The 26,800-nt window shown below is 45.9% G+C and overlaps 1 protein-coding gene across 1 annotated transcript; it reads right to left on the reverse strand.

Annotated features, from left to right (window-relative positions):
• Positions 1 to 3,762: 3,762 nt before the first annotated feature.
• On the reverse strand, positions 3,763 to 6,675 carry LOC112110009 (glucagon-like). Its single transcript, XM_024204788.2, has 4 exons — positions 6,602 to 6,675; positions 5,791 to 5,937; positions 5,350 to 5,481; positions 3,763 to 3,859 (listed from the first exon to the last, which is right to left on the reverse strand). Exons 1-4 carry the CDS (start codon positions 6,673 to 6,675, stop codon positions 3,763 to 3,765), a joined length of 450 nt encoding a protein of 149 aa, XP_024060556.2.
• Positions 6,676 to 26,800: the final 20,125 nt, after the last annotated feature.

The following is a 26,800-nucleotide window of genomic DNA, read 5'->3' on the forward strand; positions in this document are numbered from 1 at the left end:
TAGGTTGGACATTAGGAAAAAGTTCCTAACTGTCAGGGTGGTTAAACACTGGAATAAATTGCCTAGGGAGGTTGTGGAATCTCCATCTCTGGAGATATTTCAGAGTAGGTTAGATAAATGTCTATCAGGGATGGTCTAGACAGTATTTGGTCCTGCCATGCGGGCAGGGGACTGGACTCGATGACCTCTCGAGGTCCCTTCCAGTCCTAGAATCTATGAATCTATGAAGTGGGTTTTAGCCCACGAATGCTTATGCTCAAATAAATGTGTTTGTCTCTAAGGTGCCACAAGTCCTCCTCGTTCTCTATGCCTGTAGCAGGCCATTTAGGACTTGGTTTTTAGTAAAGGTCAGCGCCCACAGTCAGGGCTTGACTTGCAGAAGGGTTCAGCCTGCTGCCTGCTGAGCACTTCTGAAACTCAGGCCCTTATTCAGGTGCCTAAATGGCAGCTGGGCCTTTAAAAACCTGGCTGTTAACCTAGCTGGGTCACAATTTGCCCATCTGTAAAATGAGGATACAATTAAGAAATGTTCCTAAAGTGCTTGGAGATCCTTGGTTGCTAGGGCACAGTGTTGTGTTCTTTTAATATCTCCCGGTAAAAGGGCGTGCCTGCCCTGTGACATCCCCCACTGGCCAAGTGTGGCTCTGCAGCACCTTTCTTGCCTCAGTTTCCCCATAAGTTAGGGATTCCACATTAGAATTACACCAGGATGATCCATGCTGATGCCCAACCTGGGTTTCTTTACTGGGACAAAGTCACCTTCTCACTCCCACAGACAGGAGGATTCACCTTGTTCTAAACCCCAATGTCCAGAGACAATAGTGGTCTCTCCTTCTCCTTTCAATTTCTCCAGTTCAACAACCCCACTCTTCCTTGAACCATCTTAAATCAATGCTTAGACATCCCACTGCCCCCTCACCAGATGATCCCTCATCAGGCTTTCCCTCTGGAGATAATCTTCTTCTTTAAGCATTGTCTGCACCCTGACACCTTTCCACAGATGGTATCTTTTCAGGGCTTTCTTTCTGGAGATTAGCTTCTTCTTTAGCACAGGACTCTGGGTGTCTCTTACTAGACTCACCTTCTTCCTTTTCTCCTCCTTGTTTTTGGGTCTCCTCCCTATATAAGGCCCAGGGGCCGTCCCTTAGACCAGGGCCGCCCAGAGGCAATTTGCCCCAGGCCCTGGGCCCCACAGGGGCCCCGCGAGCCCTGGCCGAGAATCCCGTCCCTGGGATTTTTACTCACCCGGCGGCACTCCGTGTCTTCAGTGGCACTTCGGCGGCGGGCCCTTCATTTGCTCCAGGTCTTCGGTGGCACTTCGGCGGCGGGTCCTTCAGTGCCGCCGAAGACCCGGAGCGAGTGGAGGACCCGCCGCCGAAGACTCGGAGCGCCGCCCGGTGAGTACAAGCACCGCAGCGGGTGGCGCCTTTTTTATGTCCGCTCCCCCAAAATTGCTTTGCCCCAGGCCCCCTGATTCGTCTGGCCGGCTCTGCCTTAGACCCAATTGGGCAGAAGGTAATCAATCACTGGTACCCTGGACCTCACTCACTCTGAAAGGGACCACTGGTAGGGTTGCCAATGTTGCTTGGATGCATTCCTGGAGGTTTCATCGCATGACATAATCTTTCATTCAAGATTAATCTTTACTTCCTGGAGACTCCAGGTCAATCCTGGAGGGTTGGCAATCCTCCCAGTCACCCTGTCATATTTCCATTAATTAAAAAAAAAAATCATCTCAGTCTCATTTCAGCGTCAGACTACCTTCTTTATTGTTTACAGTAGCAAAGAGCACAATATGCACAGAGGGGGAATACTGAGCTAAGTGGCTACAAAATCCTTCTTCATTCTTAACACGTCCGTTGTTAGAGTGCATCGACAGCTCCTCGGGAGAGTCTTGGGGCTACTGAGTCCTGGGAAAAGAGATAATTGGGAGAAGGAACAATGTTAGGTGTTGCTATATTCAAGCCACGATGCATCAGATCCAAAATCTGTCCAGTACAGTGGCCAGCAGCAGATGCTTCAGAGGAAGGTGCAAGAACCGCACAGTAGGCAGATATGTGATAATCTGTCCCCCACCCTCCAGGTCTCATCCTGGTCTCTAATAGAGATCAGCTTAATCGTTCAATCACACGTTGTGTGACAAAGTATTTCCTTTAATCAGTTTTTATTTCCCACCTTTTAATTTAATCAAATGCCCTCTTGTTCTTGCGTTATGAGACTGTGAGAACAGAAATTCCTGATCTTCCTTCTCTAGGCCAGTGGTTCTCAAAGCCGGTCCGCCGATTGTTCAGGGAAAACCCCTGGCGGGCCAGGCCAGTTTGTTTACCTACCACGTCCGCAGGTTCAGCCGATCACGGCTCCCACTGGAGCCGTTCCAGGCCAATGGGGGCTGTGGGAAGGGTGGCCAGCACATTCCTCGGCCCGCACCGCTTCCCGCAGCCCCCATTGGCCTGAGACGGCAAATCGCAGCCAGTGGGAGCCGCAATCGGCCAAGCCTGCGGACGTGGCAGGTAAACAAACCGGCCCAGCCCGCCAGGGGCTTTCCCTGAACAAGCGGCGGACCGGCTTTGAGAACCACTGCTCTAGACCGTTCCTTATTTTACATCCTTTTATCATGGCCCCCTCTTGCTATTCACTCACTGTGGATAGTTCTCTGAAAACATCCACTCAATGTGTAGTGGCAGCCCAAAAAGCTAACTGAATGTCAGGAATGATAATAAGACAATAAATATCAGAATGGCACTATATAAATCCATGGTACGCCCACACTTTGAATACTGAGTGCAATTCTGGTCAACCTGGTCTCAAAAAAAGATATATCAGAATTGGAAAAGGTAGAGAAGGAAAACAGAAACGATTAGGGGCATGGAACAACTTCCATATGAGAAAAGATTTAAAAGACTGGGATTTTTGGAAAAGAGACAACTAAGGTGGGACATGATAGAGGTCTACAAAATCATGAATGGGATGGAGAAAGTGAATAGGGAAGTGTTATTTACTCCCTCACATAACACAAGAACTGGGCTCACCCAATGAAATTAGTGGGCAGCACATTTAAAGCAAACAAAAGGACGTACTTCTTCACACAATACACAGTTAACCTGTGGAACTCCTTGCCAGGGGATGTTGTGAAGGCCAAAAGTATAACTGGGTTCAAAAAAAGAATCATGGAGGATAGGTCCATCAATGGCTATTAGCTAAGGTGTTCCGGGCTGCAACCCTATGTTCTGGGTGTCCTAGGCCTCTGACTGTCAGATGCTGGGATTGGACAACAGTGGATGGATCACTTGATAATTTCCCTGGTCTGTTCATTCCCTCTCAAACCTCTGGCATTGGCCACTGTCAGAAGATGGGATACTGGGCTTGATGGACCATTGGTGTGATCCAGTCTGGCTATTCTCATGTATGTTATGTTATTATTAAGGTGGGATGAAGGCATTATTCCCGGGCTGTGCCTAGGGAGACCAGACAACAAGTGTGAAAAATCAGGACCGGGGGTGGGGGGTAATAGCCTATATAAGAAAAAGACCCCAAAATCGGGACTGTCCCTATAAAATCGGGCACATCTGGTCACCCTACCTGTGCCTCCTGAGCTGTGCCAGCGCAGCTAATGATCTGGCCTGAACATTATCTGAAGAAATCTAAAGTCTGTCACCCAAGCAGCCCAGCACTTTGATGGAGCTATTAGTACAGTGGGAGGGAGGGCGATGGGAACTGAAGAGAAGCATTAAAAAAAAAACCAGGACTAGGAAGAACAGCCACTCACGTCGGTCTACAGAGATCAGCAGACATCAGCCACGCCAATAGCTCCTGGCTCAGAACGTCTTTCAAGTGATCCGATTCTTTGGGAGCGGTAAGACTGCAACAAATGTAAATCAGAGGAACAGAGATAATCCAGTTTCATTGGATAACAAGCCACGAATACAGATCTCCCCCCGTGACCGGCAGCTTTGTGTTCTCACTCACTTTAGTGCTATTGGAAGATGTTTGATTGCCAGCTCTGGAGACTGGCGTCCTACACTAGACAGATACAGGATGGGGCATCGGCAGAGCAAGCTTCCTTCACTCTGCCCCCTGCCAATATTCCTTCTCTGCTTCAAAGTCTTGTCTTCACTAGAAAATTTGCTCGTGCAATCCAGGTTGCCCAGCAGAGAGGTTTGAAGGTGAGCATTTTTGCAAAGGTAGCAGTGCCAATGTCGAAGAGAACTTGCTTTGCCAGACTGCTGGACAGACTGGACAGTGATTAGCTTATCAGAGGGTGAAGCCAAGGGAATTTCACTCTGTAAATAAATTAGAGCTGGACCCAGATCAACCCCCTGGATCTGAATGGGAAAGTTTAGAGCCCGATTCAAATTTTGCAGCTCAGGGTCTTGTCTAAATTCATCTGCCGTCTGGCTCTAACTGCTCAAGGACTCCCCAGTCAGGGGCATGCGTTTCCCTCCTCTCTGCATCTCGCAGTGCTCTGCATTATCCTTTACTAAATGTATCACTCCACGCTCTTTCCCTCTGAAACCACAACATGGCTTTCCCTCCGTCTTCCCCCCATGTGGAGGAATCTCCCAAATAAATCTCTGCCTCCTCATCTGGACCGAAAACTAGGTAATCCTTCATGGATCCAGTCTCGTCCCTCAAGATGCCACGTGGAGTCCTGGTTATTGCAGCAGGCAAGACAAACTCCCTTAGGTCATTTGCCCCTTAATAGAAACCCTCATGCTGCTGTCTGAGCATCCCAGCAAAACCATAAGCAGTGACAGGCAGTTTAAATTAAAGGGCGTTTTGGTCTTAATAACCAGGCTCTCTTGTGCAAAATAAAAGCTTCAGTGAGGAAGGCAGAATGAAGAGGACATCTCAATGGCGGGGGGCGTTCCTGCTGACTAACCAGGAAGGAATCGTGAGTGACTTAACCCCTTTCCGACATGACAGACCCTTCAGACAGAGTCATTAATGTGGCACTGATCGTCCGTCGGTTGAGCTCACTCCTCTTTGCCGTTCTGGGGTGCATGGTGACCAGTGTGTTTGTGGGTGAGGGGTATTCTACAAACTCTCTGACACCCCCACGCCTGTTCCTAAACCTTCTGCCATGCATAAAAGGGAGGGCCATGAATTGACAGTTGCATTTGGAATTCACCGGGGATACACTTTGTTTTCCAACAGAATTTGTTGTGGTAAGTCATGTTGTTACCAGCGTCCCCATTAAAGATCGGAAATGCCAAGTTTCAACTCTCTCTCATTCTTAACAAAGCTTTGTAACAGGAAAGTGTTCCTTCAAATCACTCAGCCACTGGGGATCCCGTCCTGCCCTGGGGATACTACTCCACAATCAAATAGCTCTCCAGTCACAGAACTCACCTCTGTTTTCTTTTGTTTTTTAGAAGCCAGACAAAAAAGTCCTGAGCCCCTTGGGAGGCCAGCTCCAAACCTTGACCACTGACAGCTGACATCTGGGGTTCAGCTTCCCTCTTGGATGGATCGATGGCGTTACTGGAAAGGCAAAATTAAAAGAGGACTTCACCTTGGGATTCCACCAGAGTGTGCTAACATGCTTCCCTTCTGTGATTTCTAACCCCCTCTCCCTCCCCAGGCCATCTACCAGCAGCACTGAAGCCAAAGGAGGAAGCAAAGGGGCTGTGCTGTGTCCCCCCATGGAACAGAAGCATTTCCTGGGGTTCAAGCACCTGCATCATTGCTGCTGTCATGCAAGAAAAATATTCTGAGCTCTGCACTCTTCATACGCCTCAGTGTGGCCGACGACAGCCTGAAATTTGGACAACGGCAACACTAAAGACTCACTCGCTTTTCTTCTCTCTTCTGGCCAACAGCCACTCCACAAAGTTCTTCTTGAGCATGTTATCCATGGTCCGGCTGTAATCGCTGGCCAGGATGGCCTCGGAGTAACGTCGCTGTACGGCTCTGGGGCTGGAACTCTTCGGGTTGGCACTGAGAATGCAGGAGACACACAGAGCGAGTCATAGCTAGGCAGAGAGAAAACGTCGCAAGAGCCCCCTGCTTCTAGCTCGAGGCGAATGCCCCATTTAATGACTGTGGTTAGTGACATTTTCATTACCAGCTGCAATATCTCTAGTGCCATGACAAGGCCCCCAGTCCCAGCCCAACTTAGTGAAGTACACCAGGGCCGGATCCTCCTTTCTCGGCTTTCCGTTCCATCCCCTAGGATACAAGTAACTCCTGTTGATTTCAGTAGGAGTCACTTGTGTCCTATGGGGGAGCGAGTTTACAGTGGCGGGAGGAGTTATATCATATGTCCATTTTGTATAATTGCCTGTGGCTTCAACAGCTTCAAAACATGAGAGCCTTCCAAGCCTGTCACCCCTGAGGAATTAGCCAGCCTCGTTTATTTCTAGCTCATTTGCATGAGAAGTTTGCAGCTGGGGACTCAGGAGTTCTTGGCTCCCATCCCTGTGCTCAGGGCACTTGGCTGACAAATCTCCCTCATACCTGATCATCTCTAAAAGCAACTCTTCCTCTCCGCTCACCTCTCAGTGCTCTGAGATACACCATGTGAGATCCAGCTAAGGATCTGATCCAGCGCCCAGTGAAATCAGTGGAGGTCTAAAGTGCACAGACAATGTTTGTGGCTTACCTGAAGTCATTCTCCTCCGTCAGAACAAGGCTCAGAGAGACCATGAGCAGAGCAAGAACTTTCAAGGACATCATTTTCCTGGCTTGTTTCTCTGAAGGAAGACGGAAAGCATTGGCAATACAAATGACCAACAAGGCCAGACGACCAAGTGATCTGCTAACAGGAAGGCAAGCTGTGTAATTTGCGTGTGTGACTGTAATGCATGAAGCCGATCCCTATGCTTGGAACAGCCTCTTCTCTCCTGAACACAAAGCGACTTCCACACACACCATTCCCAAAGCCATTCCCTGCCACTTTACGTTTTTATATCGGAATCATCAGTACATGGTACACTGTAAATTCCTTGAGGCAAGGGCCTGGTCTACTCTTAACATTTAGATTGACCTAGCTACATTTCTCAGGAGTGTGAAATAGTCACACCTGTGAGCAACACAGTCATGCTGACCTAACCTCCCGGCGTAGACACGGCTAGGACACCAGGACAACCCATCCATAGACCTAGCTACCACCCCTCGGAGAGGTGGAATTCCTACAACAACAGAAAAGACTGCCCATTGATATAGCCTGCAACTACGCTACAGGGTTATAATGGCATAGCCAAGGTGCCGGAGCTATGCTGCCCCCTATGTAGTCCCCATAGCATAGACAAACCCAACGACCCTATCTTCCTCCATGTTTGCGAAAGGGCTGCATACCCCTACACTGCTTTAGGGGCTGCTCCAACGCCCAGTGAAATTGGTGGGAGTCTTTCCATTGACTTCAATAGCTTCAGATTAGGACCTTACATAATAAATGGTAATAATATGGCAGCTTGATAGGAAGATTATTCTATGTAACATTTCTGCAGGATTTATGAGCCCAATCTAATTTCTATTTAGATGAATGGGTCTTTTTCCATTCAGTTGGATAGGATTTTGAAGAAAGATATAAGCCAAAGTCCATTGAAGTTAATGGAGAGGCTCCTGTTGATTTGAAAGCACTTTGGATCAGTCCCCAAGAAGTTATGGTCTTTGAGCTGTCACTAGTCCATGTTTTTTCCCCCCCAGATTTAAGTTCAAAACTCACTGGGCATTTGACTGCTTTGAATTAAGATCTCAGCTCTGCAAATGCTTTTCATAGAATATCAGGGTTGGAAGGGACCTCAGGAGGTCATCTAGTCCAACCCCCTGCTCAAAGCAGGACCAATCCCCAACTAAATCCCCAAATCCCTAAATGGCCCCCTCAAGGCTTGAACTCACAACGGTGGGTTTAGCAGGCCAATGCTCAAACCACTGAGCTATCCCTCCCCCCTCAAAAATATTGTTCTGTCTTTTCATTGTATTTATAGCAAAACACATTGAAAACATGCATTTTGTTGTTCAGCATCTCACTCTCTTTCACAGATATTTTGGAAAATGTGCTGCAGTGGTGAGTTTTAATATTATTAACACCAATAAAAAAGTTCATTATATATCAGCATTTAGGTGTCCAGCCCCGCAAATACACCTCTACCCCGATATAACGTGACCCGATATAACACGAATTCGGATATAACGCGGTAAAGCAGTGCTCGAGGGGGTGGGGCTGCGCGCTCCGGTGGATCAAAGCAAGTTCAATATAATGTGGTTTCACCTATAAGGCAGTAAGATTTTTTGGCTCCCGAGGACAGCGTTATATCAGGGTAGGGGTGTACTTTTATATGAGAGTAACTTTAGTCACATAAATAAAGTTACTTATATTCTTAAATATTTCCAAGATCAGTCCCTTAATTATGATTTACAGAAATTGTGAAAATTTCAGATGCCGTTTAATGAATGTCACATTTTTCACTTCTGGAAAAACAGGACATTTAAAAATATTTGTGCAGCCCTTTTATTAAGTGAAAACTAATCAGATGGATAGAGTTTAAATCAAAGGTATAGTGGTTAAATCATATATATCAAAAATCAAATGAATCAAGATCACATTATAGTGGTTAAATCAAAGGGATAGTGTTTAAATCAAATGTATCAAGGTCAAATGAATCAAGAATCCAATGTTTCACGTTTAAATCAAATGTATAGCTAAACAACCACCTTAAAATGCTTATATCTAAAACAATAGAAGACAAATGTTTGCAGAATGTGCTAATGAATTGCAAAAAGAAGCTACATGAAATGCAAAGTTGAACAGTATTTGATTAATTTTGAATTTTAAAAGGCATAAAGCTTAAATAACTGGTGTTGTTCCTTTTTTCAAATGCTTTTTGTTACATATATGAACATAGTTAATCTGTGGAAGAACATTGTTTTACTTAAAAGGTAATTTTTGGTCAAGCTGGGATAGGGGTAGAATTGTACCATGTATGAAAGAGAAGGAAAACATGTAGTAAAACATTCCCAGATTATGTTAAATTTACCCGAGCAAGGGGGAAAAGGTTTAAACTGTTAAGAGATTTTATGAAAATCAGAGCTGAGTTAGCACAATAATGTGATGATGTTTTTAACGATATTGCAGGATTGGGGTTCTGGTATGAAATTCTGAATCCAAATCCCTCCCACACTATCAGCCACTGCGTACGGCATAAAAAAGGCTCTGCCGTCCCCCTCCATCATGCTGTTTGCCAGCATCGCTACCTTGTCGTGTCACTATAACTTAACTTGTTTATGAGCATAGGCAATTGGCCTGTCCCTCCACTCTCAACCTGAAGGGCAAGTGGTCTGCTTTTCGTCTGGCCTCTACCCTTTGACCTGTCCAGCTTGGGTGGCCCTGCCAGGAGTTAAAACTCCCACCAACATACCTCCCGGGGTCACCGGAACACACAAGCCTTCCCACCGTGGCAAGATGCTAGAGGAAGGATCTTTGCCTCCCCCACCCCTATCAGCCTCTATATGCTATTCTGATGGTATACGGGGGCCATAAGCAGCTCACAAGGAGCGAAAGGAGAATTCCCCCAGAACAAGCATTGTATTGCAAGCAAGCATGTGGACCAAGGGGATCCAGTGGATATCGTGTACTTAGATTTTCAGAAAGCTTTTGACAAGGTCCCTCACCAAAGGCTCTTACGCAAAGTAAGCTGCCACGGGATAAGAGGGAAGGTGCTCTCATGGATTGGTAACTGGTTAAAAGATAGGAAACAAAGGGTAGGAATAAATGGGCAGTTCTCAGAATGGAGAGAGGTAAATAGTCTTGACCCCCAGGGGTATGTTCTGGGACCAGTCCTATTCAACAGATTCATGAATGATCTGGCAAAAGGGGTAAACAGTGAGGTGGCAAAATTTGCAGATGATACAGAATTACTAAAGATAGTTAAGACCCAGGGAGACTGCGAAGAGCTACAAAAGGATCTCTCAAAACTGGGTGACTGGGCAACAAATTGGCTGATTAAACTGAATGTTGATAAATGCAGAGTAATGCACATTGGAAAGCATAATCCCAACTATACATATAAAAAAATGAGGTCTAAGTTAGCTGTTACCACTCAAGAAAGAGATCTTGGAGTCATTGTGGATAGTTCTCTGAAAACATCCACTCAATGTGCAGCGGCAGCCAAAAAAGCGAACAGAATGCTGGGAATAATTAAGAAAGGGATAGAAAATAGGACAGAAAATCTCATGTTGCCTCTATGTAAATCCATGGTATGCCCACATCTTGAATACTGCGTGCAGATCTGGTTGTTCCTTCTCAAAAAAAAAGATGTATTGGAATTGGAAAAGGTTCAGAAAAGGGCAACAAAAATGATTAGGCATATGGAGATTAATAAGACTAGGACTTTTTAGCTTGGAAAAGAGACAGTTAAGGGGAGATAAGATTCAGGTCTATAAAATCATGACTGGTTTAGAGAAAGTAGATAAGGAAGTGTTGTTTACTCCTTCTCATAACACAAGAACTAGGGGTCACCAAATGAAATAAATAGGCAGCAGGTTTAAAACAAATGAAAGGAAGTATTTCTTCACACAACGCACAGTCAATCTGTGGAACTCCTTGCCAGGAGATTTTTAACCACTAGTGAGCTACGGTTCTAAGGGAAGATATGAAAGAGGTCTATAAAATCATGAATAGTGTGGAAAAAGTGAATAGAGAAGCGTTAGTTACCCTTTCCCACAATACAAAAACCTGGGGTCACCCAATGAAATTAATAGGCAGCAGGTTTAATACGAACAAGAGGAAATACGTTTTAACACAACACACAATTAACCTGTGGAACTCATTGCCATGGGGTGTTGGGATGGCCAAAGGTATATCTGGGTTCAAAAAAGAACTAGATAAGTGCATGGAGGATAGATCCATCAATGGCTATTAGCTAAGATGATCAGGGATGCAACACCATACTTAAGGTGACCCTAAACCTCTCATTGCCAGAAGCTGGGAGAGGAAGACAGGGATGGATCACTCCAAAATTGTCCTGTTCGGTACACTCTCTCTGAAGCTCTGTTACTGGCCACTGTCAGAGACAGGATAGTAGGCTAGATGGACCATTGATCTGATCAGTAAGGCAGCTCTTACGGTCCTACTTTTTACACCTCCTTCTGCCTGAGACTGTCAAAGCCCTTTGCTGCCATCACACTATTATTTTAGAGAAGAGATTACAAAAATAAAGCGATTGGATTTTAGCTTCTTACCTTCCTGGTCCTCCGATGTAGCACTTAGGACTCCAGTAGATTCAGGTCTCAACTTGGGACCTTCAGCCCCTTTATATACACCCGGTGTGAGGAACCAATTCTATTTCCATGAAATAAACAGGAAACCAGCCAGCTAATTAAAACAAATCAAAGCCACTTAGATCAGCTACATTAGGTCCATTGACCTACCGAGCAGGAAAATACCCTTTTAAAATATGTTTACATTAATGGCAATTAAGCATGGCTGTATTACAAAATGAAGAACTAGCGCACGTTATGGGCGTGATAGACATGGCATAAACCGTGTTGGCCCAGAACTGAACTCCACATGGTGCCTCCTTTCAGATCCAGTTTCGTAGGGCGTGATAAAGTGGGGCAATGTTACTTAATTCCCCTCACTTCCTCTACCAAATGCAAATGGCAGCTGTTAATCCATCCACAGGCTGATTCTCTTTTCATTTACATTGGTATAAAGCAGGAGTCACTGCACTAAAGCCAGTGGCTCCAATTCTGTCTCCCCCACTATGGCCCCATTATGCTTCTCTGATAGAATCCCTGGGGAATTCACCTGACATGGGAGGGTTTCCACTTTAGCCTAGAGGTGCTGTAGGCTGCCTTACTCTGCTTTCCTGTGCAGACCCTGGATACTGGGGTGTGCCCAGGGGTGAGAGGGATTGGATCAGGGGAGGACAGAGGCATGGTAGTAGGGCTCTGGACTGCAGTTATTCTGGACGGCAGAGCAGCTCATAGGCAGTTATACATGACCTCCATAACTTAGAGCAGCCCCTGCGGACGCTGAGCTGGGCAGGCCCTTAAAGCCACCTTTTCCCTCTCTCTCCAGTGCTGCATCAGCTGTGAGGTGCAGCACCAAATCTGACTCAATGGAGTTATACCAGTATAAAAGGGGTGAATGTGAAAGGAACATAGGACGTGGGAGGCTGGAACAATTTGTATAGTGGGGGGGCTGAGAGCCATTGAACCAAACTCTAAACCCTGTATATGATGGAACCCACTTCAAACCAGGGGGTGTGGCAGCCCCCCTAGCACGCCTAGTTTCAGCACCTCTGCTGGAAGGACCTCTTGGATCAGCACTGTTCAATCCCCTGTTGTCACCGGCAACTTCGTCATAGAATTCCATTCATAAATTTATCAAATAAGAACCAGCCGTGTTTCATAGAATCATAGAAATGGTGGGCTGGAAGGGACCTCGGGAAGTCATCCAATCCAGCCCCCTGCACTGAGGCAGGACCAAGTAAACCTAGACCAGCCTTGAGAGGGGTTTGTCCAACCTGTTCTTAAAAACCTCCTGTGAATTCCACAACCTCCCTTGGAAGCCTGTTCCAGAGCTTGACTACTCGTATAGTTAGAAAGTTTTCCCTAACATCTAACCTAAATCTCTCTTGCTGCAGGTTAAGCCCATTACTTCTTATCCTACCTTCAGTGGACATGGAGAACAATTGATCACTGTCCTCTTTGTAACAGCCCTTAACATATTTGAAGACTGTTACCTGGTCCGTCCGTCCATCCCCCTCCTCAGTCTTCTTTTCTCAAGACTAAACAAGCCCAGGTGTTTTAACCTTTCCTCCTAAATCAGGTTTTCTAAACTTTTGATCATTTTTGTTGCTCTCCTCCGGACTCTCTCCGGTTTGTCGACGTCTTTCCTAAAGTGCGGCATCCAGAACTGGACACAGTACTCCAGCTGAGACCTCACCAGTGCACTGCAATTACCCCCTGAGTCTTACATATGATCCTTCTGTTAATACACAATTGCATCATGTTGTTGACTCATATGTAGTTTCTGATCCACTATAACCCCCAGTTCCTTTTCAGCAGTAGGATCACCTAGCCAGTTATTCCCCCTTGTGTAGTTGTGCATATGATTTTTCCTTCCAAGGTGAAGTACTTGGCACATATCTTTATTGAATTCCATCTCACTGATTTTGGACCAATTCTCCAATTTGTCAAGGTAATTTTTAATTCTAGTCCTGTCTTCCAAAGTGCTCACAAACCCTCCCAGCTTGACATCATCTGCAAATTTTATAAGTATACTCTCCACTCCATTTTGCAAATCATTCACGAAAATATTTAACAGTACTGGACCCAAGACTGGCTCTTCCAGGACCCCACTAGATAATCCCTCCCAGTTTGCTGTCAAACCATTGATAATTATTCTGAGCGCGGTCTTTCAGTCAGTTGTGCATCCACTTTATAGCAATTTAATCTAGACTATGTTTCCCTAGTTGTAGTCTGATGTTGCTGACTATTGTGACTTGTCAAGTTATCTACTGCTGTGTTCTACAAGTTTATCTGGCACATGTACCAGTAACAGTGCTGACAGGTTTGCAGCTGGTACTCCAGGTGCCCCCTATTACTGGGGTCAGATTGGGGGGAAGGGGAAAGGTGGAGGCCCTTTTCCACACTCTGCCCACAAAATAATCTCGGCCCATGGGATTTGACAAAATGAGACACTGCTCACAGGTGACTGTGCTGATATTCAGAATATGATCACATCTGCTGCTTGGGTCCAAAGGGCTCCTTGAGCTTCAGCAGTGCTTGAATATGCCCATGGTCTTAGGCCTAGCCCCTTCTTGATTGAGGGGGAAAAAGGAGGGAGGGGGAGTTGGTATCTCTGAAACTCCACCCACTTATGACATCAAAAAGAGGCATGCCTCAGAGCAAATTGTGCCGGTCTATGACTCTCCCTCACCTTTCTTAGGGCTTGGGTGTAGACAGTCACAAGTCTTAAGGCCGCAAGCTCTGAGAGGTGTGAATGACCTCATTCATCTCAGTGAGATGTTAACTCCCATGCCCACTGATGATAATGTGAATGTCAGCATTGTCAAATATTTCATTCCATAGGCCTGGTCTATACATTTTACTGATATATTTATACCAGTACAACCTCTAGCATGGATGTGGTTACACTGTACAGGAAGGGGAATAAGCTATACTGGTATCAGGCACTTTCACGCTGGTATAATTGCATCCACATTGGGAGCTGCACTGGTATAACTATATTGGTAAAAAATCACCCTGACCAATCAAAAACGTTATTCTGGTACAAGAATGTGTGTAGACCAGCCCTATGAAATGAAATAGTTAACAGTGTTGATATTTAAATGATCTTTACTGGGCATCTGAGTCAACATCTACACTGGAGCCTGAGTTGTACCTTCCGGCTAAAGATCTAAAAATATCAGCCATGGCTGCAAGGGCAGCGGGAGGGGCTAGCTGCCCTGAGAACATACCTAGGGTTTAAGAAGAGATCGTACTGAGGATGGCCAGCCTGTCCCACTGCTTGTGCCATGGTGGTTACGCTGCTATTTTTAGCAGGTTAGCTCGATCACAGCTAGTGCGGGGACGTCTACCTAAACTGGAACTTACACCTTTCAGCTCCAGTGCAGACAAATCCTGAGATGAATGGGGTGTTTCACACCTCTCGGAGTTGTTGTTCCAGGCTCCCTGCACACTCACCAACACATCCATTACATTTGGGTCACGTTTTCCGGTTTTCTTAGCAACCATCACACCTAGAGATTCAGGCCAGGTCTACGCTCAAAAGTTAAGTCGACCCAGCTACATCACTCAGGGGTGTGAAAAATCCACACCTCCTGAGCAAGGTAGTTAAGCTGACGTAATCCCAAGGTAGACAGCGCTAGTTCAAGAGAAAAATCCTTCTGTCAACCTAGCTAGCGCCTCTCAGGGAGGTGGAATTAACTACACTGATGGGAGAACCCCTCCTGGCGCTGTAGTGAGTGTCTACACTGAAGTGCTACAGTGGAGCAGCTGCAGCGATCCTGCTGTAGTGTTTCAAGTGTAGACAAGCTCTCAGGGTTTGCTGGTAGTGCTGTGCCAGCTACCCTCTCCCCGCACCACGGAGATGCAGTTTATGTCAGCAACAGAATGCTTTTGTCCATACAGAGTATACCAGTTCCATGAATGAAATAAGCTATCCTGACAGAAGGACATGGTGTCTGCATCTACACTAGGGCTTTTGCTGGTATAAAAATGTCACTAAAAATAAAATCAATAAAAAAATCACCCCCCCCGAAAGCAAAATCACTATCCTGGCAAAAGTTTCAAGTGAAGGCCTTCATTTTCCTTTTAAATGAAACAGATTCTGGAATACAAGCCAGTAGCTTCAGAGAGGTGCTGAATATATAGCATATAGGTGTGTGCCAGCTATTTCAAAGCTCTGCTATCCCGGTCCTTACTAAGTGGGTACAGACGGACTGATCTGAAATGGAGAGATCATAGCATGGTAACGACTGAAGCCATTTTGTTAACCACACGGCAGCAGGGTAAGAAACACCACCTCATTTTGCACTGCCCTTCTTCATATGCCTTATTAGAGCTCGTAAGCGCTACATCGCACTACACCCTTGTTACAGCATGCCTGGCAATTTCATAGTGTACCACACCGAGCCTTGCAGTTGCCTCTTGGGCTGGTCAAGCACTGGAAATGCTTGAGACTAAGAAAAATCTGTGTTCTCCACCATGAGACAGGAACCTTGGGTTCTCTTCCTGGATCTGCCACCAACCTGATGTTTGAGCGTTCATAAGTCACTTTGCCCCTGCCTCAGTTTCCCCATCTGCCTACCTCAGAAGGGTGCTGAGATTTTATTCTTTAGCGTTTGAGATCCTTAGGTAGAATGTGTGAGAGGAGGGGAAATTATTCATTAACCAAATAGTAACGGCTTTTAGTCTGGCCTGGATTTGAACCAATGACCAAGAGCTTAAAAGCCTCATATGGTCCATTATGCCAGCCCCCCTCTAAGCAAACCAGCCCCCCCACCCCAAGCTGCTACCTTAATGTCCTTGTAATAATGATGCAATATAAGAGTGCTAAATAGCTACAAATAACCAATTTGCGCTCTGAGTGTGGTTGCTAATCAATAAGCTGGAATAGTATATCCCAACGTCTTTATTATATGTATTCTGAGTACTGAACTCCCAGCCAACTCTGATATCTTGTTTCTCCAAAGTGCAATACATTTGTTTTCCCTTCATTAAGTTCCTCTGTAGGATGTGGAGTTAATAGGGTGAAATAAAAATCCAGCAACATTAAATACTGACCGGCTGTTCTGAGTTAGGGTGATTTCAGTGCATTGACATGGGAGCCAGTTTGAATTGCTGCTTTGCTCCGAAATTAAAGACTGGAACCTGCGTTGCCTGCATTTAATTTTGTTTCCCAACTAGCCACGGTTTAATAATGCTAATGGCTGATCTTTGTGTACTAATTCAGGCCCCAGTTCAGGACAGCAATGAAAGCACGTTAACTAATCTGTGGTACAAGATTGTCTGACATTCTCCATATTCGGTATGCTCTAACAATAACCACACTCTGCACCTCTGTAGCACCTTTCAGCTGAGGATTTCAGAGCATCTGAAATAATGAATTAGCCAAACCCTGCCAAGTAGATACATACAAAAGGGAGTACTGGAGTGGGACTCAGGGGGGACGTTGGCTGAATTCCCTGCTTTGCCACAGACTCATTGTGATTCTGGGCAGTGGACAAGTCACCCATAACATAAGAACATAAGAACGGCCGTACTGGGTCAGACCAAAGGTCCATCTAGCCCAGTATCCTGTCTACCGACAGTAGCCAATGCCAGGTGCCCCAGAGGGAATGAACCTAACAGGTGATCAAGTGATCTCTCTCCTGTCATCCATCTCCACCCTCTGACAAACAGAGGCTAGGGCCACCGTTCCTTACCCATCCTGGCTAATAGCCATTAATGGACTTAACCTCCATGAATTTATCCAGTTCTCTTTTAAACGCTATTATAGTCCTAGCCTTCACAACCTCCTCAGGCAAGGAGTTCCACAAGTTGACTGTGCGCTGCGTGAAGAAGAACTTCCTTTTATTTGTTTTAAACCTGCTGCTTATTAATTTCATTTGGTGACCCCATCTTCACTGCATGGTTAACCCGGGCTCTTATCTGGGTTTTAGCCCAACCCCCTCTCCCCTCCACACAGAAAACCCTCTGAGCTGGGTTTGGAGGTGCTTTAAGACTAGCTTACCTGCCCGGGGGTATTAGTTACAACCCAGGCTCTGCTTTCACTTGGGCTGGAACCGGTCCTCTTTTCAGATAGGACACTGGCTAAATCACCTGCTGATCGTCCTCCCGAAGGACAAATAAAGTTCCTCTGCAACTGACACAGTAGCCTGGGAAAGAATCATCGAGTGTCTCAGGGCACCGGATCTGGGACACACAGGGGTGAGTGCAGAAGCAATGAGGACACAGTGACCCAGGTAAGGCTTTGCAGTGGGCATGCTCAGACCTGGGCTTGGCTGATCCAGGTATAAGGCAAATGCCTGGGTTCACCGGGCCACTTTTTAAGAAGAGCTCAGCAAATGAGCCCCAGCTGGCTTGGGAGGCCTCCTACCACCTGAGTGGTCAAATGGCCTGTATTTTTGCCTGGCTGGCCACCCTTAAAAATTGTGTCTGGCCAGGCAAAAATACCAACCATTTTACCCCAGGAAGAGGTGTCTCTTACATGGCTTGTGCTTAGAAGCATGATAAGAACAGCCCGATTGCAACCCAGAAAACCATCCTAGGCTGCCTGTTTTAAAGTATCTTCGCTATCTGAGCAGCAACTTCCAAGCTCAGATAAAACTCCTGCGCAGAGGGGGCCAGCAACTCGTTTCCTTTGCCTGTCTACTGGCCAGGGCCGCCCAGAGGATTCAGGGGGGCTGGGGCAAAGCAATTTGGGGGGCCCCCTTCCATAAAAAAAAGTTGCAATACTATAGAATAGTATATTCTCGTGGGGGCCCCTGTGAGGCCCAGTTGATTGCCCCACTTGCCCCCCCCTCTGGGCGGCCCTGCTACTGGCAAAATCTTCCTTGGCTTTGGCCTTGCCTGCACTTGGCAGATCAGACGTGGCTTAAACCAGGGGCCAAAATGGCTCCCCTGTTACCACTTTGCATGGTGTTGACAACTATTTTCCCCATTGGCCTGGACATCTGAGGTCATTCCCTATTGCAGCAGAGTGTGTGAGGCACTACATTCAAACAGGTGTCCAGCTACATGGGGGGTTGGGCTCAGCTGACCCTGTCCACCCTAGTGAGACAACAGGACCAGCACTGCCCAATGGGCTACGGGAGTGAATGCCATTGCTGGCACCTGTCATCAAACCCAGCTCGCTTTTCTAGGACAGGTTTGCGCTGGGCTACTTATTCCACAACCCATGCGTGCACCACACAGCTGAAATCACCGTGCAAGCCCTTCGCTCACCAGCCTTGCCACCCAGCTTTGCCTGAACATACCCCGTAGACGTACATTGGAGAAACCACTACCACCACCTTACACACCACACGGTCAAGCAAACTTTCTCCAGGATGGGAGGGGATCGATCTGCTGTATGGAAATGACTCGACCACGACCTCATCCCAGCCTACACCCACTTCAGACCTGGGCTCCTCCCTAGCCTTCTTACCGTTCATTTCATCCCATCTCCTCACCACCCCATCCAAGAGTGGATTAAGGCAAGTTACTTGTAACACTCCTGGGGACATGTGGAGGCTCTCCAGCGCTGGTTTCAAGGCTTGAGACAGTGGTGGGCTCAGGTGACCTAGGGTCTCATGATGGCAGCCTAGAGGTGGCGCTTCCCATAAGAGGGAGCTGGTCTGAATGGAGAAGAGAGGCCCAGAGTCAGGGAAGGGGCTCTCTGAACTAGCCAGGGAAAAGACCTGCAGAAGTGTGAATGGGAGAGTGAGGCTTTAAGAACTAGGTACCAGGAGTTGGGTTTCAAGCAGCAACTGTTTAGATTCATTTTGAGACAAGTTGATAGTGAGCAGTGATGATGGATAATAACTCAGGTGTGAAGAAAGGGTGTTACTTGACTTGTGAGGGTCTACTATCTGCAGTTACGGGGGACCAAAAGCTTCCTCTGTGACATTTGAACACTCAGGTTTCCAAGCCCCATAGTCCAAGAGGGTCCGAATGCAGGGATGAGTCAGAGATGGCGTAGCTCACAGCTGATGCTGCCAGGGAGACGCCTCCTGGAGTGGACTGGCCTATCACCCTTGAGAGAAGGATCAAAGACTCGAGAACAGAGGGTAAACTCAAGAATCCATGATGGGTTTTCAGAAGGAGAGTCCCTCCTAAAGGGAGGAAGTGTCTGTCTAGGGGAGAAGAAGTCTTACTGGGAACCCATTAGCTTTTATCCATCCCCAGTGAACCCCTAAACCCTAACTCACAGCTGCTCTCCTAGCATTTATATTATTACAGACATTCCACTCTGCCCCGTAGCCTAACCCCCGCTCTGTCTTTGCTGGTACCAATGTGATCGGAGCCACGCCCCCCTCCGTAGCCACTGCACAAAAGTAGCAACGTTGCGCCAGCCACGGCCTCGCAAGTATCCACGTGAGAAATCACCCAACGAAGGCAAGTGTCTGCAAGCACCCTGCCCGGAAGGAGCACACACGGAGATAGAGGCACAGAAATGCAGGGCCATCGTCTCGACAAGCAGCCTGGAGAGCATTGGTATTATTTAATTATTGCCTTATAGAGCATCAGATCTCAGAACATTCCCGCTCGGTTTATAACTCCTGAGGAGGACAAGTGGCAAATGGATGGCTGCTGAACTGCACTTTCACAAACAGCCCTATAAAGTAAAAAGAACAAGGAGTCCTTGTGGCACCTTAGAGACTAACAAATTTATTTGGGCATAAGCTTTCGTGGGCTAGAACCCACTTCATCAGATGCATGCCGTGGAAAATACAGTAGGAAGATATATATACAGAGAACATGAAAAGATGGGGGTTGCCTTACCAAGTCTAACGAGACAAATCAATTAAAGTGGGATATTATCAGCAGGAGGAAAAATCACTTTTATAGTGGTAATCAGAAGTGCCCATTTCAAACAGTTGACAAGAAGGTCCGAGTAACAGTAGGGGGGGAAATTAGCATGGGGAAATAGTTTTTAGTTTGTGTAATGACCCATCCACTCCCAGTCTTTATTCAGGCCTAATCTGATGGTGTCCAGTTTGCAAATTAATTCCAGTTCTACAGTTTCTCAATGGAGTCTGTTTTTGAAGTTTTTTTGTTGAAGAATTGCCACTTTGAGGTCTGTAATTGAGTGTCCAGGGAGGTTGAAGTGCTCTCCGACTGGTTTTTGAATGTTATAATTCTTGACGTCTGATTTGTGTCCATTTATTCTTTTGCGTAGAGACTGTCCAGTGTGGCCAATGTACAGGGCAGAGGGGCATTGCTGGCACATGATGGCATAGATCACATGCAAGACCCTGTAGAGTAATTGATGACAATGGAATGATGCCAGGGATTAATGTGGCCCAATATTTGGAAAGTAGCTGATCGTGAAAAGCAACAGGTAAATGCAAAAAGTTACTTATATTAACAATTTAAAGGAAACAATAAGTTAAGCAAATGGATCCTCCCTAGGACTCAGTTTGGAGGGGTTAAAATATCAGCGGTGCATATGGGAGAAAATATTACCGGGTTCTACAGGCCATTCAAATAAAAGGGAGGGCAGTCAGGTGTTGAGAACGCAGACACAAAGGAGTAAGATTGAGTGGTTAGAAAGAATACTGGATGGGAGTCAGAATTCATGAGACATTAACTCGCTGTGTGCCCCCAGCACAATGGGGTCCCATGATGGGGCTCCCAGGAATTACCTCAATACCAAAAATAACGAGGGGTTTAGGAAGGGGATTTCCCTCCCCTAACCTGGAACTAGTGGGGAACCATCATGCTGGGAGGTAAAGGTTTCTTCTGCATCCTCTTGCCCATGCCTGTGATAACTGACCATAGTGCGTGCGTCCAAGCTAACTGTGAAACCCCCTGGATTGCCGTCCGAGTGACTGAATAACAGAGTTTCCTCCTGTAGTGAGATTTCATACCACCGACCCATGGTGGTCTTATTTAGACTGCTGTGTCAAAGGCACTAGCTGTTGTCAGGGCAGCTGCTCAGTGCAGCACGGGTGAAACACACATTCCCATTTCACACTCGATAGAATCAGAGCCTTTCCTTCAAACATGACCTACGGCACCCAATGTCCAGCCCTCCCGCGTGTCAGTCACCGCCGAGCAGGGCTCCGGTCAGCGCGTTTGCTGAGGAGGAGACACGTTTGAAGTTTTATATCATCACTGGGGGTGGGAGGGAAGGAAAATCATCACATTAGACAAGAAAAGAGCGAGGAAGAGCGTAAAGCCTGGGATTCTTAAAGAAGTTTGAGGGAGTTAGGTGCCCAGCTGAATGGTAACAGCATCTAAATCCCTAAGGCCCCTTTGAAACACCCAGGGTAAAGATCAAAGCATGTGACTGTTTTAGACAGAAGGGCTGCACAGTGTGGCGATCGATCTTGGCAGAGAGTTTCCACTGACAACGTCAGATGTGGCTCATCTTCTTTTCCCATTAACGTGGCTGGCAGCAGGAAGAGGGATCAGACCTGTCTTTAGCCCGGCTGATACTGCATTTCTGCTGGTCGCTTCGGTGGCTCAGGCGCTGCCATCTCTCTCCTCTCTCTTTCATTGTAACATGGGATGTTGGGCTAGAGCTGGTGAAACAGCCGCTGAGTCAGGGCATTGTCCTAGGGCAATTTAATACGGCCAGCTGTCTTCATACCTCTGACGGACAATGCACTGAAATACTCGGTGGCATTGCTGGGAATCTGCAGGATTCACAACCCTCCCAAGCAATAACCCCAGCTGGGAACTGCCCTACAGCTCCTTGCTCCTTCTTCCCTTTTCTCAGGTGAGCCCGCAGAACACAGGCCCTGCCTTTGGGGCTCCGGGAGAGCAGCGGTTCCACCGCCTCATTCCTGGTTTCCACGGCAATAAGAAGACAGCTCTCCTGGCCAACAGCGGCGCAGGCCCTGTCTACACTAGGCAAAAAGATGTTGCCAAAAGCCCAGCGCTTCGGTTGCCTTGTGCTAGAAACTCCTTTGCAATGCCTCACACAGCCCTCACCGCAGGCATCTCACCAGCATCAGTTGGACCATTTGGTTGGGATGAGGCTTTTAGCTCTGGTCTCGCTCAACCGGTGCAGCCTGTGTTGGTTTCTCTGCAGCACACGCAGGAAGCCGTGAGAGCCGCAGCTGCCCCAGTTCTCCATGTTCCCCATAACCCTATCCCACAATGCGGCACTTCATGACTGGAGGTGACTCCAATGCCCCCCGTCTCAGGAGCAAAGCTGACTTATGGGAAATGGGTTTCAGGAGCCCCAGCACGCACTGGGACAAGCACAGCTGTGTGGGATACACCCAATGGTATTATCAGAAACAACACGGCACTGAAGCATCGCACGGGCAAGTGAGACGAGCATCGTATGCTTTCAGAACCTTTGCAATGGGCTTCCTTGCTTTGTGTGGACCCATCCATTGTGTCGGAATAGACCATGCGGAGGCCCCTTGCTAACTTCCTAACTGCCTGATCGTCCCCACCACCTTGAAATCCACACTTAGAGGGGCCCTCCCACATGTTGATCTTTCCTAATGGAGTTAACCACCTCTACACTATCATCCTTCCATGGGTCCAGGGATGGATGGGGGTTAATAGAGCCTGTCCTGAAGGCAATGGAAAGATTCCCATTGACTTAGGTGGATGCTGGCTCAAGGCTGTGGGGAGTAGATGGGCGGGGGTGGAATCTGGCAGTAGGAGTATTAAACCTGCATGCTCCAACCAATGCTGCCTCCACCCAAAGAATCTCAATTCTGTTCCGGGCCAGACAGATTTTAGTCATTACAGACTTTCAGTGAGAAAACTATTTTATGCCTTGGGGTGATCCAACATTCCTGGTCATGTCAAAGAATGACCGATCCCATTTACAATGCACCTGTGGCCTGTAGTAACTAGATGCTCCACCTCAGACCTGGTCGCATCCTTAGCTCAGCCTTGCTGTTTGTAAAGGAGAAGGGATTGGAGGCATGGGAATCTCAGGGTCCAGTTCTCTCCCCCTGCCTAAGACACAAGTAAACCTGGAAGTCAATGGGTCCAGTCAGTTAATTTGCCGAGGACGAAACCCCAGTGCAGGTTTTCCTTCCCACACTTCCTATTGTGTCCCGGCAGGTCCATTGTCTAGTGTCAGCCCCTGAGTATATGGGACCTAAACCCCTTCAGTGGAGCGCTGTCCGTCCCCCTTAGTAAAGCTGATAAATCTGCTACAGCCTTGGTTAGCAAAGGTGAGTCTTTTAGATCAGGCAGCAGAGGGTTATGCTTTAAGATCCGGAGCTCACCAGTTTGATCCCACCAAGGAGTGTGGCATTACATCTCTCCTGCCAGTACAGTTCCAGATCCCTGTGGTGGTATTTGCCAGCCTCAGCATCCTAAGCCTCTCACCTGCCTTTAAAATCATCCAAAAAAAAAATCAAACTTATCTGAATTCAGAATCAAGTGAGATTCAGACCATGCTCCCGGGAAATCTCACAACTGAAGAACACTGCTTCACCTTCTGTGCTGGATCTTAAACTGCATTCCTGCCCCGGCTTGCTGAGCTCACAGATGGCCAATGAAGCAGTTTTCCTTACAGAGGTGAAACACCTGATATGTCATTAAGCAGTGACATTCCCTGTTAATTGCAAATAAACCCTAGAATCTGTTAGGGTTTCCAGAGGTTGTTCTTGACCAACTATACTCACCTGTGTGGCTGCTCCAGATCCTTCCTTGCTGAAAATTCAACCACAGTCAAGATATTTGGACAAATCCAAAAAACCGGAGTACTAACACAGACAAGGACAAAGGCTTCCTTATACTCTCCCATCTGTCTGTCTGTCTCCAGCTCTTAGTTTGCAAGCTCTCTGGGGCAGGGGGCATCTTTTTGTTCTGTTTTTGTACAGCCCCTAGCACAGTGGGGTCCTGATCCATGATGAGGGCTGCTGGGCTCTATAGTGATACAAAGAAAGAAAGAAAAAAATAAAGGCTAAATAAATGCAAAGTAAAAAAAAAACATATTTTTACATCAAGCTAGTTACCTTAATGTAAAAATCTTAGTGGAGACAAAACCCTGTAGTTTTTATCTCAGTGTGTCTAGATGATGATGAAGTATACGCCCAGATAGTGGGATAGGGTTCACCTGGACTAGCGCCATCAAGGTAAAATCTACCTGCGACTTGTCTCCATTAAGATTTTGTTTATTATTTTCCCCATGTAAAAAGGCTTTCTAGTTCTTGCAACGAAGACCTAGCTAGAATGAAACAGTGAATTGAGCTGGAGAGATTAGAGACGTGGGAGCTTCAGGTAACAAGGGGAAAGAATCGGTCCTGGTCAAGGGTGTTCATGGCAGGGGGAGGAAACAAACAGCACAGTTATACCAGGAAAGAGTTGGACCAAGCAGCCACTGCTGTAAAGTGAGTTTACTACTGTCTTAACATCACTTTTTCTTTGGGCGAGTATTACTGTTGCCACAAAACAGGTGTGTAGGGCTGGGACTGAAGACTTGGTCCAGGAAAGATCTCTAATTTATTAAGTGATCCACAATATAAACCACTGTTTGAGGTCCCTATGCCATGAGAGGCAATGATTTTGTGCATGATTAATTAGCTTTAGACAAAAGTCAACTGGCATTAGGCAGCAAGTAACTAATTTCTCTAGGTTACATAGAGTTTACAAAGGTGGGGGGGGACATTTGATGCTAGAGATCTCTCCATTCAGTAGAGGATTTGAATTATGACTTGAAAGTACAGGGCCAGATTCTTAATTCATTCATAGTGTAAATCTGGAACAGGGGCATAAGCTTCTGAATGAGTGAGGTCAGAACCTGATCTCACAGATCATACATTTCCCTTTTAAAACGCAAACTCCATCAGGATCTTATAGATATTCACTGTGAGGACAACATTTAATTTGTGTTTTGTAACCACTGAGGGGGATTTGAGGTTTAAAGAGATCACCTCCTCCTTGAGGTAAGGTCAATGGAAGTTCAGCAGGGGCAGAATTCATCCTCCTAAATGCTTTATGAGCTCTGTAAATTTTGCTTATTCACTGTATCAAACCCCAATCTTTTATCACTCATTCAAGCCATGGGGGGGGGGGAAGCCCCTAGAACTACCAATTCATTTTTTCACATCAGCTGTTAGGGGGGAGGTGGAGAGGAGAGATAGAGAGAGACCACAACTTGTTGGTTAGAAAATTCTGCAGTAAAAAATAGTAACTTGTTAATTTGGGGGGAAATTATAGGGAATGTGGTATCTTTTCCCAGTAGCTCTTGAAATACAGTTACAGGTCTTTCCCCAACCTGCTTAAGATGCCAAATTTAAAGTTTTCTACTACAGCAAAGAAGGAGGGGGCTTGCAAAACCAAAACTGAACAAAAGCATTTTCATGATACATGTAAATGAAAATGGTGTTTTGTTTTGCTTAAATGACAACCTTTCTTTAAAAGTTTTTAAACCCAAAGAGAGCATCACATTGTTTTAGTCCTGGAGAGCCAGAAACTGAAACTGACTAGAGACAAACCTGAAACTGACCAGTGGAGACTGAATCAAATGCAAAAACAGTAAACAAACAGTGATGAAGAGAAATATAGATTTTCAAAAACTCCATCTTTAAGTTTTAACAATTCAAGCTGGTGTTAGTAACAAAGGTAAGGGAACTTTTTCAGAGGTGATTTGGTTTTTGAGCCAAAGTCCCTTTCAGTGTTTGCTTTGTTTTTGACTGAAGCACCTACAAGTTTATGAAATGTTCAGATCCTCAGGGCAGCTGCAATTGTAACCATTTCCATCTTAAACACTAGTTCTCTTTGATGCAGACGTGTTTCTATGTTTAAGCCTCACATATATTCCTGATTTAAGTGTCCTTTCACAGAAGGAAAGTATATTTCTGATATGTTGTCCTGAATTGCTGATCCTTTTCTACCCCTGTGTTTTGACAAAAAAATTACTAAATGAGCAGATTTTAGTTAAAAATGTTCAGAGAATTAGAGGATATTAATAGGCTAATTCAGACCTTCGTCTGGTGTAAAAGCAAATTGCTAATTTAATACTGAGTTGGATTTCAAACAAATCTGTCAGAACTAGCTATCATCAACTGAATCTTCTGACAGGAGAGCGTCTTTTCCCTATCAGGAATATTTTCTAAACAAACGAAACAAAATATAGTTTAAATTGTGATTCCACTTACAGTAAAATGAAATACTTCACAATTATAGTGGTCCTTATTTCTTTTGTCTTGAATGCTCACTTATCTATTCTACAGGTTCTGGCTTTATATTCAGATCAAGCCAAAGATTTGTTATATAATTGAAATGGTTAATTACAATTAAATGAAAAATAAAACCACCATTTCTTCTTGCTTTATATACTGTGTATTTTATTTAAAGTTCTCAGCACACATTTGTTTGGCACTAGTAATGATACACTTTCAAACTGATACTAATTTAGACTTTTCAAGTTTTTTTTTAAACAAATGTAATATTGTATAAATAAGCTTTTGTTACTGCACAAGCAATTAGAGAAATACATTCATGAAAGGTTCAAATGAGAATTTGTAGAGAACTATTTGCCTTTAACTTGTTCTTGTTTGCTACTAATGTACCAAAAAGATTTCTAACACAGATAATTTATTGGTGTTAATCTGAAACAGAAAATAATAGACTTTAAGTGTGTCTTTTCATAGTAATCCCTGTCATGCACATTTTTTTCCAAAACTTGCAGCATTCC

Source organism: Terrapene carolina, unplaced genomic scaffold (assembly GCF_002925995.2).
Source record: "Terrapene carolina triunguis isolate 2854851 unplaced genomic scaffold, T_m_triunguis-2.0 Scaffold193, whole genome shotgun sequence".
Taxonomy (NCBI): Eukaryota; Metazoa; Chordata; order Testudines; family Emydidae; genus Terrapene; species Terrapene triunguis.